General features: G+C 45.5%; 1 protein-coding gene across 4 annotated transcripts in view; it reads left to right on the top strand.

The window, feature by feature from the left end:
- LOC112259476 (MOB kinase activator 3B-like) overlaps window positions 1-14318 on the top strand; it is a 54510-nt gene that overhangs the window by 26714 nt on the left and 13478 nt on the right. For 3 of the 4 annotated variants that reach the window (XM_042326397.1, XM_042326399.1, XM_042326396.1), the window contains exon 2: window positions 2638-3365. In XM_042326397.1, coding sequence (XP_042182331.1) covers window positions 2638-3365 — 728 coding nt within the window. Of the gene's footprint in view, window positions 1-2634; window positions 3366-14318 lie in introns of all 4 variants that reach the window. The other variant, XM_042326400.1, reaches the window with a different exon arrangement.

Here is a 14318-nt window from a genome sequence, read left to right as displayed (position 1 = left end):
TAATATCTAACTAAATGCTGGTGTTCCTAGCTCCAACAGTACAGTAATATCTAACTAAATGCTTGTGTTCCTAGCTCCAACAGTGCAGTAATATCTAGCTAAATGCTTGTGTTCCTAGCTCCAACAGTACAGTAATATCTAACTAAATGCTTGTGTTCCTAGCTCCAACAGTACAGTAGTATCTAACTAAATGCTTGTGTTCCTGGCTCCAACAGTACAGTAATATCAACAGTACAGTAATATCTAGCTAAATGCTTGTGTTCCTAGCTCCAACAGTACAGTAATATCAACAGTACAGTAATATCTAGCTAAATGCTTGTGTTCCTAGCTCCAACAGTGCAGTAGTATCTAACTAAATGCTTGTGTTCCTAGCTCCAACAGTGCAGTAATATCTAACTAAATGCTTGTGTTCCTAGCTCCAACAGTACAGTAATATCTAACTAAATGCTTGTGTTCCTAGCTCCAACAGTACAGTAATATCTAGCTAAATGCTTGTGTTCCAAGCTCCAACAGTGCAGTAGTATCTAACTAAATGCTTGTGTTCCTAGCTCCAACAGTGCAGTAATATCTAACTAAATGCTTGTGTTCCTAGCTCCAACAGTACAGTAATCTCTAACTAAATGCTGGTGTTCCTAGCTCCAACAGTGCAGTAATATTTAACAGTTCACAACAATGAACACAAATCTAAAAGTAAAAGAATGGAATTAAGAAATATATAAATATTAGGAACGATCAATGTCGGAGTGTCATTGACTAAAATACAGTAGAATAGAATACAGTATATACATACTGTATGAGATGAGTAAAGCAGTATGTAAACATTATTAAAGTGGCTAGTGATTCCATGTCTATGTATATAGGGCAGCAGCCTCTAAAAACAATAAGCATTGTTTACTGGAAGTCTTGGGACACCAATGCAATGTTGTAATTTTAGAGGCTATACAGAACGGTTGCCTTCAATTGAGCCAAAAAGGGGTCCCCTTAAATGGACAGAAATATTGTCCATAAATATCCTCATTGGAAATAAAGGGCCACAACCTCTCCACACCCCTAAAAATCATGGTTTTACGTTAGTATTCTGTTCTCTAAGTAATGTTATGACTTTGGATGTATTTAAACCCCCTGATCCAAAAGACACAAAGCCTCACAGTCACAACCAGCTAAATCTCTCTCTGATCTAAACTCGTAATCCCACTGACTGTGGGGAAGAACTGGGAGTGTCCTCACTAAGTTGAGTACAAACACAAAGATACCTCATGATTTCGTGTTTAGACAGGATCGTTGTTAAAATGTGTGCGGTTCCATTACTTACGTTTGAGTCATGACCCTGATAGCATCACTCTGGCGTTGTATCAGTGTGTGGAATGTGTAAAGCAGAGCTTGAAGCTAATCTCTGTCTCTGTCTCTGTCTGTCAGTGGACTAAACAGGTCGGGCACTGTGTGCAGATGGTTAAACTATTTATCGATTTCCACTGATCGATATCTGAGCTCAGATCTTGTTGCCACGTGCCCTAACCCTAACCCAGCAGCACAATGGGTGGCTCTGTGATGAAGAGAGGCCGTTCCAGCCAGGATCCTGTCAACACCTTGTTCAACACCTTGTTCAACACCTTGTTCAACACCTTGTTCAACACCTTGTTCAACACCCTGTCAACACCCTGTCAACACCCTGTCTGTCAACACCTTGTTCAACACCTTGTTCAACACCCTGTCAACACCTTGTTCAATACCCTGTCAACACCTTGTTCAACACCTTGTTCAACACCTTGTTCAACACCTTGTTCAACACCCTGTCAACACCCTGTCAACACCTTGTTCAACACCCTGCCAACACCCTGTCCAACACCTTGATCAACACCTTATTCAACATCCTATCAACACCTTGGTCAACACCCTGTTCAACACCTTGTTCAACACCTTGTTCAACACCCTGTCAACACCCTGTCAACACCCTGTCTGTCAACACCTTGTTCAACACCTTGTTCAACACCCTGTCAACACCTTGTTCAATACCCTGCCAACACCTTATTCAACACCCTGTCTGTCAACACCTTATTCAACACCCTGTCTGTCAACACCTTGTTCAATACCCTGCCAATACCTTGTTCAACACCCTGTCTGTCAACACCTTGTTCAACACCTTGGTCAACACCTTGTTCAACACCCTGCCAACCCCTTGGTCAACACCCTGTCAACACCTTCTTCAACACCTTGTTCAACACCTTGGTCAACACCCTGTCTGTCAACACCTTGGTCAATACCTTTCTCAACACCTTGTTCAACACCCTGTCTGCCAACACCCTGTCCAACACCTTGTTCAACACCTTGTTCAACACCCTGCCGACTCAACTCCTTGTTCAACTCCTTGTTCAACTCCTTGTTCAACGCTCAATCATGATCTCTGTCATTTAAAGTTTTAAGCAAATGTAGCCGATGTGAAATGGCTAGCTAGTTAACGGTGGTGCGCGCTAGTGGCGTTTCAATCGGTGACGCCATGGCGAGGGGACGTACGCAAAGTCTATACTGTTACACAAACAAACACTACAATTGGGGATAAGATCATCAACTAAATGACTATAATGTCAAATGTTAACGTGATGTCTAATCCCTGTCTTTCTCCTTCTCTGCTTCTCACAGAAAAAGATGTCCTGACGCGGCACTCCAAACAGTAAACGTTACCCTGCTGTATCCCTCTTCCTCATCTCAACCTGCTCCTCCTCCTCCTCCTGTACTTCCTGCTCCTCCAGAACCAACTATTGGTACCGTTGGTTCCTTCCTTGGGTCCCCAACCCTCACTCGGCCGGTTGACAAATCTCCGCTTTCCCCCTCCTCTCCGCTCCCCCGGTCCTCGTCCCTGAACCTCCTCTCCCCCCCCCGGTCCTCGTCCCTGAACCTCCTCTCCCCCCTCGCCCCAGTCTTCGCCCCACTTGCCCCCGTCCCCGGCAACATGTCCATCGCCCTGAAGCAGGTCTTCAACAAGGACAAGACCTTCCGGCCCAAGCGTAAGTTTGAGCCGGGGACGCAGCGTTTCGAGTTGCATAAGAAGGCCCAGGTGTCGCTGAGCTCCGGGGTTGACCTACGGGCGGCGGTAGCTCTGCCCCACGGGGAGGATCTGAACGACTGGGTGGCCATGCACGTAGTGGACTTCTTCAACAGGATAAACCTCATCTACGGGACGGTGTGTGAGTTCTGCACGGAGAAGAGTTGTCCGGTCATGTCCGGAGGTCCTAGGTATGAGTACCGATGGCAGGACGATCACAAGTACAAGAAACCAACGGCTCTACCGGCTCCCAAGTACATGAACTTGCTGATGGACTGGATCGAGGTCCAGATCAACAATGAGGATATCTTCCCCACCAGCATGGGTGAGTACTCTGGGTCTGCTGTAACTATATGTACAGTGGGGCAAAAAAGTATTTAGTCAGCCACCAATTGTGCAAGTTCTCCCACTTAAAAATATGAGAGGCCTGTAATACTTATTTTCCACCATAATTTGCAAATAAATTCATAAAGAATCCTACAATGTGATTTTCTGGATTTTTTTACATGGTCTACACATACTGAGACAGAGAGGTGCTGTTTCACTGCCCAGACAGCATCAGATACATGGTCTACACATACTGAGACAGAGAGGTGCTGTTTCACTGTCCAGACAGCATCAGATACATGGTCTACACACACTGAGACAGTCTACACATACTGAGGTGCTGTTTCACTGCCCATAGACAGCATCAGATCATGGTCTACACATACATGCATCAGATACATGGTCTACACATACTGAGACAGCATCAGATACATGGTCTACACATACTGAGACAGCATCAGATACATGGTCTAGCACATACTGAGACAGCATCAGATACATGGTCTACACATACTGAGACAGCATCAGATACATGGTCTACACATACTGAGACAGCATCAGATACATGGTCTACACATACTGTCTACACATACTGAGACAGCATCAGATACATGGTCTACACATACTGACAGCATCAGACATGGTCTACACATACTGAGACAGCATCAGATACATGGTCTACACATACTGAGACAGCATCAGATACATGGTCTACACATACTGAGACAGCATCAGATACATGGTCTGAGACACACATGGTCTACACACTGAGACAGCATCAGATACATGGTCTACACATACTGAGACAGCATCAGATACATGGTCTACACATACTGAGACAGCATCAGATACATGGTCTACACATACTGAGACAGCATCAGATACATGGTCTACACATATCTGAGACAGCATCAGATACATGGTCTACACATACTGAGACAGCATCAGATACATGGTCTACACATACTGAGACAGCATCAGATACATGGTCTACACATACTGAGACAGCATCAGATACATGGTCTACACATACTGAGACAGAGAGGTGCTGTTTCTCTCGCTCAGATGATTTCTCTGGTGAGATTAAGCCACTTGCAAATTTACAGAAATTTATGAAATCTCAGAGAGATGAAAGATACATTTTTTTAATTTTTTTATTTTCATTGGTCAAAAATAATTGAGTAATCCTAGCTTCCCATCTATTAATACACTGCCACCAACAAGATGGCCGTGAACAATTACAACAGTTTGGGTTCACATGGGTTGTTACTACAGTATGCTGAGACATGACAATGTCCATCTGAACCTTTGTCACCTAGGAAATCTGTCTCACCGGATTATCTCACACAGTAGTTGAGCATCCCCTGCATTAGAGGATAAGGAACGTCTTGGGAATTTTTTCAGACTAGAATCGGTGACGGAATTCCTGTTGCGGAAAATTCCTGTAATTTTCTGAAAATGTCCAGGTTTGACAGAAATCCTGGAGCGGAGCTGGGAAGTTACTGGATTACTAGGCTTCCATACTGTCCTGTGGAGTTACTGTAACAATATATAGCATTAGATCAGGAGTCCGGGCCCTCTTGGACTCAGGGTATTACAAGGAACACTGCTCATTGTAATGGCTGCCTTGACGCTGACATGAAAAGTCAGGTGATCCGGAGGCGGACGCTAATTGGATAGAACCACTAACAGCTATTGACCTATGACCTACAGTATGACCTTACACCTGTCAACCCTGCTCTTAGTCACCACTACAAGCAGTCTAAGGAGCGCCCTGGTGAACAGTAGTACTATGAGGAATAGGGTGCTGTTTTGGGGTCCGACAAAGTTTATCGCTTGGAAAAAAAAGAGCTGATGGGTGTCAGTCTGGTAACAGGTGATGGGTGTCAGAGTGTAGTAACAGGTGATGGGTGTCAGTCTGGTATCAGGTGATGGGTGTCAGTCTGGTAACAGGTGATGGGTGTCAGTCTGGTAACAGGTGATGGGTGTCAGTCTGGTAACAGGTGATGGGTGTCAGTCTGGTAACAGGTGATGGTGTCAGTCTGGTAACAGGTGATGGGTGTCAGAGTGTAATAACAGGTGATGGGTGTCAGTCTGGTAACAGGTGATGGGTGTCAGTCTGGTAACAGGCGATGGGTGTCAGAGTGTAGTAACAGGCGATGGGTGTCAGAGTGTAGTAACAGGCGATGGGTGTCAGAGTGTAGTAACAGATGACAGTCTGGTAACAGGTGATGGGTGTCAGTCTGATAACAGGTGATGGGTGTCAGTCTGGTAACAGGTGATGGGTGTCAGAATGTAGTAACAGGTGACGGGTGTCAGTCTGGTAACAGACGATGGGTGTCAGTCTGGTAACAGGTGATGGGTGTCAGAGTGTAGTAACAGCTGATGGGTGTCAGTCTGATAACAGGTGATGGGTGTCAGTCTGGTAACAGGTGATGGGTGTCAGTCTGGTAACAGGTGATGGGTGTCAGTCTGGTAACAGGTGATGGGTGTCAGTCTGGTAACAGGTGATGGGTGTCAGTCTGGTAACAGGTGATGGGTGTCAGTCTGGTAACAGATAATGGGTGTCAGTCTGATAATGGGTGTCAGTCTGATAATGGGTGTCAGAGTACAGCAGCAGTATCGTCCTCAGTTCAGCCTTTGAATAATGCAGATACATCTGATCTGCCAATGCTCTGGTGAGCCACGCAAATGGAACCTTATTCCATTTATAGTGCACTACTTTTAACCAGGGCCCATAGGGGACCAACAGGGCTCAGATCAGAAGAAGTGCACTATATAGGGAATTAGGGTGCCGTTTGGAACGAGTCCCTAGCCTGTTCCCACCACGGTGTCACCATGATATCCAGGATGATTCCCTTTGTTCCATGGCCGGCAGCCTGTCACCGCATGGCGACTGTGAGAGTTCTCTCCTCTTTTTTTCTTGTATCTCTATCTTGACTCCCTATCTTTCTCCTCCCTCTCTATATCTATCCTCATTCTCCATCTTCATCCTCCATCCCTCTATCCCCCTCTCTCTCTATCCCCCCTCTCTCTCTCTCCCTCTCTCTCTCTTTCCACTCTCTCTCTCTCTCTCTCTCTCTCTATCCTCTCTCTCTCTCTCTCTCTCTCTCTCTCTCTCTCTCTCTCTTTCTCTCTTCTCTCTCTCTCTCTCTCTCTGTCTCTATTTAGGTTCCACTGTGCCCTCAGCTAGACATCAATAATTCACCCTGGAGCATGTTCAAACCTGTCACCACACACGTGTGTGTGTGTGTGTGTGTGTGTGTGTGTGTGTGTGTGTGTGTGTGTGTGTGTGTGTGTGTGTGTGTGTGTGTGTGTGTGTGTGTGTGTGTGTGTGTGTGTCCATGGGATGTGTTGTCGAGCAGCTTTATTAAACACTAATGAACCAGGGGAAGAGGGGAGTACTGTATCCATCCAGTACTTCCAACCACACACTCAAAGGACTTAACAAAGTTTAAAAATAACCTTGTTTGTTTTAATAGGCTTTTTTTACTGTACTGTATCACCATGGTGAGAGTGAGCCAGGTGATGTAGCCTTGTTTTGAGCCAGGTGGTGTAGCCTTGTTTTGAGTCAGGTGGTGTAGCCTTGTTTTGAGCCAGGTGGTGTAGCCTTGTTTTGAGTCAAATCAAATCAAATCCAATTTTATTTGTCACATACACATGGTTAGCAGATGTTAATGCGAGTGTAGCGAAATGCTTGTGCTTCTAGTTCCGACAATGCAGTAATAACCAACAAGTAATCTAACTAACAATTCCAAAAAAAAAAAACTACTGTCTTATACACAGTGTAAGGGGATAAAGAATATGTACATAAGGATATATGAATGAGTGATGGTACAGAGCAGCATAGGCAAGATACAGTAGATGATATCGAGTACAGTATATACATATGAGATAAGTATGTAAACAAAGTGGCATAGTTAAAGTGGCTAGTGATACATGTATTACATAAGGATGCAGTCGATGATATAGAGTACAGTATCTACGTATGCATATGAGATGAATAATGTAGGGTAAGTAACATTATATAAGGTAGCATTGTTTAAAGTGGCTAGTGATATATTTACTTAATTTCCCATCAATTCCCATGATTAAAGTGGCTGGAGTAGAGTCAGTGTCATTGACAGTGTGTTGGCAGTAGCCACTCAATGTTAGTGGTGGCTGTTTAACAGTCTGATGGCCTTGAGATAGAAGCTGTTTTTCAGTCTCTCGGTCCCAGCTTTGATGCACCTGTACTGACCTCGCCTTCTGGATGACAGCGGGGTGAACAGGCAGTGGCTCGGGTGGTTGATGTCCTTGATGATCTTTATGATCTTCCTGTAGCATCGGGTGGTGTAGGTGTCCTGGAGGGCAGGTAGTTTGCCCCCGGTGATGCGTTGTGCAGACCTCACTACCCTCTGGAGAGCCTTACGGTTGAGGGCGGTGCAGTTGCCATACCAGGCGGTGATACAGCCCGCCAGGATGCTCTCGATTGTGCATCTGTAGAAGTTTGTGAGTGCTTTTGGTGACAAGCCGAATTTCTTCAGCCTCCTGAGGTTGAAGAGGCGCTGCTGCGCCTTCCTCACGATGCTGTCTGTGTGAGTGGACCAATTCAGTTTGTCTGTGATGTGTATGCCGAGGAACTTAAAACTTGCTACCCTCTCCACTACTGTTCCATCGATGTGGATGGGGGTGTTCCCTCTGCTGTTTCCTGAAGTCCACAATCATCTCCTTAGTTTTGTTGACGTTGAGTGTGAGGTTATTTTCCTGACACCACACTCCAGGGCCCTCACTTCCTCCCTGTAGGCCGTCTCGTCGTTGTTGGTAATCAAGCCTACCACTGTTGTGTCGTCCGCAAACTTGATGATTGAGTTGGAGGCGTGCATGGCCACGCAGTCGTGGGTGAACAGGGAGTACAGGAGAGGGCTCAGAACGCACCCTTGTGGGGCCCCAGTGTTGAGGATCAGCGGGGAGGAGATGTTGTTGCCTACCCTCACCACCTGGGGGCGGCCCGTCAGGAAGTCCAGAACCCAGTTGCACAGGGAGGGTCGAGACCCAGGGTCTCGAGCTTGATGACGAGCTTGGAGGGTACTATGGTGTTGAATGCCGAGCTGTAGTCGATGAACAGCATTCTCACATAGGTATTCCTCTTGTCCAGATGGGTTAGGGCAGTGTGCAGTGTGGTTGAGATTGCATCGTCTGTGGACCTATTTGGGCGGTAAGCAAATTGGAGTGGGTCTAGGGTGTCAGGTAGGGTGGAGGTGATATGGTCCTTGACTAGTCTCTCAAAGCACTTCATGATGACGGATGTGAGTGCTACGGGGCAGTAGTCGTTTAGCTCAGTTACCTTAGCTTTCTTGGGAACAGGAACAATGGTGGCCCTCTTGAAGCACGTGGGAACAGCAGACTGGTATAGGGATTGATTGAATATGTCCGTAAACACACCGGCCAGCTGGTCTGCGCATGCTCTGAGGGCGCGGCTGGGGATGCCGTCTGGGCCTGCAGCCTTGCGAGGGTTAACACGTTTAAATGTCTTACTCACTTCGGCTGCAGTGAAGGAGAGACCGCATGTTTTCGTTGCCAGGTGGTCAGGTGGTGTAGCCTTGTTTTGAGCCATGTGGTGTAGCCTTGTTTTGAGTCAAGTGGTGTTGTAGCCTTGTTTTGTTCCAGGTGAAGTAGCCTTGTTTTCAGCCAGGTGTTGTAGCCTTGTTTTGAGTCAGGTGGTGGTGTAGCCTTGTTTTCATTCAGGTGAAGTAGCCTTGTTTTGAGCCTGGTGTTGTAGCCTTGTTTTGAGACAGGTGCTGTAGCCTTGTTTTGAGCCAGGTGTTGTTGCCTTGTTTTGAGTCAGGTGGTGGTGTAGCCTTGTTTTGAGCCAAGTGTTGTAGCCTTGTTTTGAGCCAAGTGTTGTAGCCTTGTTTTGAGCCAGGTGGTGTTGTAGCCTTGTTTTGAGCCAGGTGGTGTTGTAGCCTTGTTTTGAGCCAGGTGGTGTTGTAGCCTTGTTTTGAGCCAGGTGGTGTTGTAGCCTTGTTTTGAGCCAGGTGGTGTTGTAGCCTTGTTTTGAGCCAGGTGGTGTTGTAGCCTTGTTTTGAGCCAGGTGGTGTTGTAGCCTTGTTTTGAGCCAGGTGGTGTTGTAGCCTTGTTTTGAGCCAGGTGGTGTAGCCTTGTTTTGAGACAGGTGGTGTAGCCTTGTTTTGAGACAGGTGGTGATGTAGCCTTGTTTTGAGACAGGTGGTGTAGCCTTGTTTTGAGCCAGGTGGTGTAGCCTTGTTTTGAGCCATGTGTAGTCTACAGTATTCCTTAGTTGTGAAGTAACCAGGGCTTGAGCCAAGTACTGTCAGTCCAGCACCTTAGCCCCTAAGGACTCAGAACATCTTGAGGAGAACACTAGGTGTTGGGTTAACGTAGCTACAATCTAGTTCAGGTTACTGTGATTGAGGAGAACACTAGGTGTTGGGTTAACGTAGCTACAATCTAGTTCAGGTTACTGTGATTGAGGAGAAGATCATGGCAACAACCCAGAGGGTTTAAACCATTAATATAGTCTGGGTTAGAGTTAGGGTAGTCAGGGTAAGGGTAGTCAGGGTTAGGGTAGTCAGGGTTAGGGTGGCCAGGGTTAGAGTTAGGGTGGCCAGGGTTAGGGTTAGAGTAGTCAGGGTTAGGGTAGTCAGGGTTAGGGTTAGGGTAGTCAGGTATAGGGTAGTCAGGGTTAGAGTTAGGGTCATCAGGGTAGTCAGGGTTAGGGTAGTCAGGGTAGTCAGGGTTAGGGTAGTCAGGGTTAGGGTGGCCAGAGTTAGAGTTAGGGTGGCCAGGGTTAGGGTTAGAGTAGTCAGGGTTAGGGTAGTCAGGGTTAGGGTTAGGGTAGTCAGGTATAGGGTAGTCAGGGTTAGAGTTAGGGTAGTCAGGGTTAGGGTAGTCAGGGTTAGAGTTAGGGTAGTCAGTGTTAGGGTTAGGATAGTCAGTGTATGTATGGCCCTGTTGTCTGTTACTAACCCAGCAGCTGCAGTTGCAGTGTGCCAGACCACTGTTATTTGTCTCTGTCATGACTTTGGGGTCACTGTCAGGTTAGGGTTAGGATTTCCCAGTGTCATGGTGCAGGTAGCTGACCTTTCACCTTTAAGGTGATGTTATGTCTTCCTGAGACAGTGTCTTTCTGACTCGCTCTGTCATCTCTGTGGGGGGTCAGTTTCAGGATAGGGTTAAGGTTACCCAGGGTCATGCTGTCTCTGTGACGCTCTTTGATGTGATAGATTGATGATGACAGTGTTCAAATCTATCTCATGGTGGATGTCTGTTATAAATTGTACTGTATGTTCAGGGAGTTTACTGTTTGATCCAATCTCCTGAATACAGTGATTCATGTTGTTTGATTTCAATCAAGAGATTTTGAACAGATTTAATATATAATTCAGCGACATAGAGTGGCTTCACATTTACCCCTTATTAAAGTTAGCTTTACTAATTGCATATATGTATATATTCAGCCTCTGTGTTATAGGCATGAATGGTTGAATTCTTACGGGTTCAACTTTGACCTAATACTTTTGTGCAATAATGGATCTTTTCCTGAATTGTGAGATCCCCGTATAATCCTGTTTCACAAGACCCGGGGGAGCGGTTTAGAGAGACTGAGGAAGGGTCCCAAATGGAACTCTAGTCCCTATATAGTGCACTACTTTAGACCAGAGCCCTGTGGAACCCTATTCCCTATATAGTGCACTACTTTAGACCAGAGCCCTATGGAACCCTATTCCCTATATAGTGCACTACTTTAGACCAGAGCCCCATGGAACCCTATTCCCTATATAGTGCACTACTTTAGACCAGAGGCCTATGGAACCCTATTCCTTATATAGTGCACTACTTTAGACCAGAGCCCTATGGAACCCTATTCCCTTTATAGTGCACTACTTTAGACCAGAGCCCTATGGGACCCTATTCCCTATATATAGTGCACTACTTTAGACCAGAGCCCTATGGGACCCTATTCCCTATATAGTGCACTACTTTACACCAGAGATCCTATGGACCTACGACTTTGAAATGAGAGTGGCACATAGTGAGGAGTGAGCTCCATCCGTCTAAAACTCAGATCATTCAGGCTCTGAATGAGATCATCTCCTGTCAGTCGAGACACACATTCAAATGATTGATGGTCCCTATAGGCTGGAAATGTTGATGGAAAATTCACTGCTGTGGTTTTCTGTGGGTCTGTAGTATTGATTGCTTTTGATGAACTTTAAAACATCTATGTGTGTCAGTTAAGAGAAAATAAATACATAAACTGTATATAGATGTTAAATTGACAGGCATTTGACAATCAAGGAGAATTGTATTCCATTGTGGTCCCTGTTTTGAAGTGACAAGAGTGTTTCCCAGTCAGGAACAGTCTCGAACTGGAAATGAAACCTTTTTGCTTGTTGCTGGTGTCCGTAAAGAGGAATGTAAATTAACTTTACTGAAACAAACACGTGTGTTTACTGCGCATAATTAAATATGAATGACTTAATTATTAATTCAAACCAACTTGATCAATCCCCTCTTAATCAGATCTAACCTGGCTAACAGGCTACTGCAACACAAACACACAGGGTGCTAGCTGGGTTTATGTAGTGGGTGTACGTTCTGAACAAGTGCCTTTCTCTCTCTAGAGACATGTTAAGGACTTCCTCTGTTACTGGAGAATAAGAGGACTTTCTCTCTCTAAAGACATGTTAAGGACTTCCTCTGTTACTGGAGAATAAGAGTACTTTCTCTCTCTAAAGACATGTTAAGGACTTCCTCTGTTACTGGAGAATAAGAGGACTTTCTCTCTCTAGAGACATGTTAAGGACTTCCTCTGTTACTGGAGAATAAGAGGACTTTCTCTCTAAAGACTGTTAAGGACTTCCTCTGTTACTGGAGAATAAAGGACTTTCCTCTAGAGTTACTCTGTTACTGGAGAATAAGAGGACTTTCTCTCTCTAAAGACATGTTAAGGACTTCCTCTGTTACTGGAGAATAAGAGGACTTTCTCTCTCTAGAGACATGTTAAGGACTTCCTCTGTTACTGGAGAATAAGAGGACTTTCTCTCTCTAGAGACATGTTAAGGACTTCCTCTGTTACTGGAGAATAAGAGGACTTTCTCTCTCTAGAGACATGTTAAGGACTTCCTCTGTTACTGGAGAATAAGAGGACTTTCTCTCTCTAGAGACATGTTAAGGACTTCCTCTGTTACTGGAGAATAAGAGGACTTTCTCTCTCTAGAGACATGTTAAGCACTTCCTCTGTTACTGGAGAATAAGAGGACTTTCTCTCTCTAGAGACATGTTAAGGACTTCCTCTGTTACTGGAGAATAAGAGGACTTTCTCTCTCTAGAGACTGGAGAATGTTAGAGGACTTCCTCTGTTACTGGAGAATAAGAGGACTTTCTCTCTCTAGAGACATGTTAAGGACTTCCTCTGTTACTGGAGAATAAGAGGACTTTCTCTCTCTAGAGACATGTTAAGGACTTCCTCTGTTACTGGAGAATAGACAGAGGACTGTTTCTTTCTCTCTAGAGACATGTTAAGGACTTCCTCTGTTACTGGAGAATAAGAGGACATTTAAGGACTTCTCTGTTACTAAAGACATGTTAAAGACATGTTAAGGACTTCCTCTGTTACTGGAGAATAAGAGGACTTTCTCTCTCTAGAGACATGTTAAGGACTTCCTCTGTTACTGGAGAATAAGAGGACTTTCTCTCTCTAAAGACATGTTAAGGACTTCCTCTGTTACTGGAGAATAAGAGGACTTTCTCTCTCTAGAGACATGTTAAGGACTTCCTCTGTTACTGGAGAATAAGAGGACTTTCTCTCTCTAAAGACATGTTAAGGACTTCCTCTGTTACTGGAGAATAAGAGGACTTTCTCTCTCTAAAGACATGTTGCAACACTCACTACTGAGTTCCAAACTGCCTCTGGAAGCAATGTCAGCACAAGAACTGTTCGTCTGGAGCGTCATGAAATGGGTTTCCATGGCCGAGCAGCCGCACACAAGCCTAAGATCACCATGAGCAATGCCAAGCGTCGGCTGGAGTGGTGTAAAGCTCACCACCATTGGACTCTGGAGCAGTGGAAACGCGTTCTCTGGAGTGATGAATCACACTTCACCATTTTGCAGTCCGATGGACGAATCTGAGTTTGGTGGATGCAGGAGAATGCTACCTGCCCAGATGCATAGTGCCAACTGTAAAGTTTGGTGGAGGAGGAGGAGTAATGGTCTGGGGCTGTTTTTTCATGGTTCGGGCTAGGTCCCTTAGTTCCAGTGAAGGGAAATCTTAACGCTACAGCATACAATTCTGTGCTTACAACTTTGTGGCAGCAGTATATGAAGGCCCTTTCCTGTTTCAGCATATAAATATTTTAAAAATATGTATTCAGACCCTTTACTTAGTTCTTTGTTGAAGCACCTTTGGCAGTGATTACAGTCTTGAGTCTTCTTGGGAATGACGCTAGAAGCTTGGCACCTGTATTTGGGGAGATTCTCCCATTCTTCTCTGCAGGGCCTCTCAAGCTCAAGTAGGGTTGGATGGGGAACGTCACTGCACAGCTAATTTCAGGTTTATCCAGAGATGTTCAATCGGGTTGAAGTCAGGGCTCTGGCTGGACATTCAGAGACTTGTCCCGGCAAACTCCAAGTGGCCTGTCATGTGCCTTTTACTGAGGAGTGGCTTCCATCTGGCCACGCTACCATAAAGGCCTGATTGGTGGAGTGCTGCAGAGATGGTTGTCCTTCTGGAAGGTTCTCCCATCTCCACAGAGGAACTCTTGAGCTCTGTCAGAGTGACCATCAGGCTCTTGGTCACCTCCTTGACCAAGGCCCTTCTCCCCCAATTGCTCAGTTTGGCCAGGAGGCCAGCTCTAGGAAGGGTATTGGTGGTTCAGAACTTCTTCCATTTAATAATGATGGAGGCCACAGTGTTCTTGGGGAGCTTCAATGCTGCAGACATTTTT

Source organism: Oncorhynchus tshawytscha, linkage group LG09 (assembly GCF_018296145.1).
Source record: "Oncorhynchus tshawytscha isolate Ot180627B linkage group LG09, Otsh_v2.0, whole genome shotgun sequence".
In the NCBI taxonomy this organism is placed as follows: Eukaryota; Metazoa; Chordata; class Actinopteri; order Salmoniformes; family Salmonidae; genus Oncorhynchus; species Oncorhynchus tshawytscha.
The sequence above is the reverse complement of the archived record's forward strand: the minus strand, read 5'-3'. Positions and strand labels throughout refer to the sequence as shown.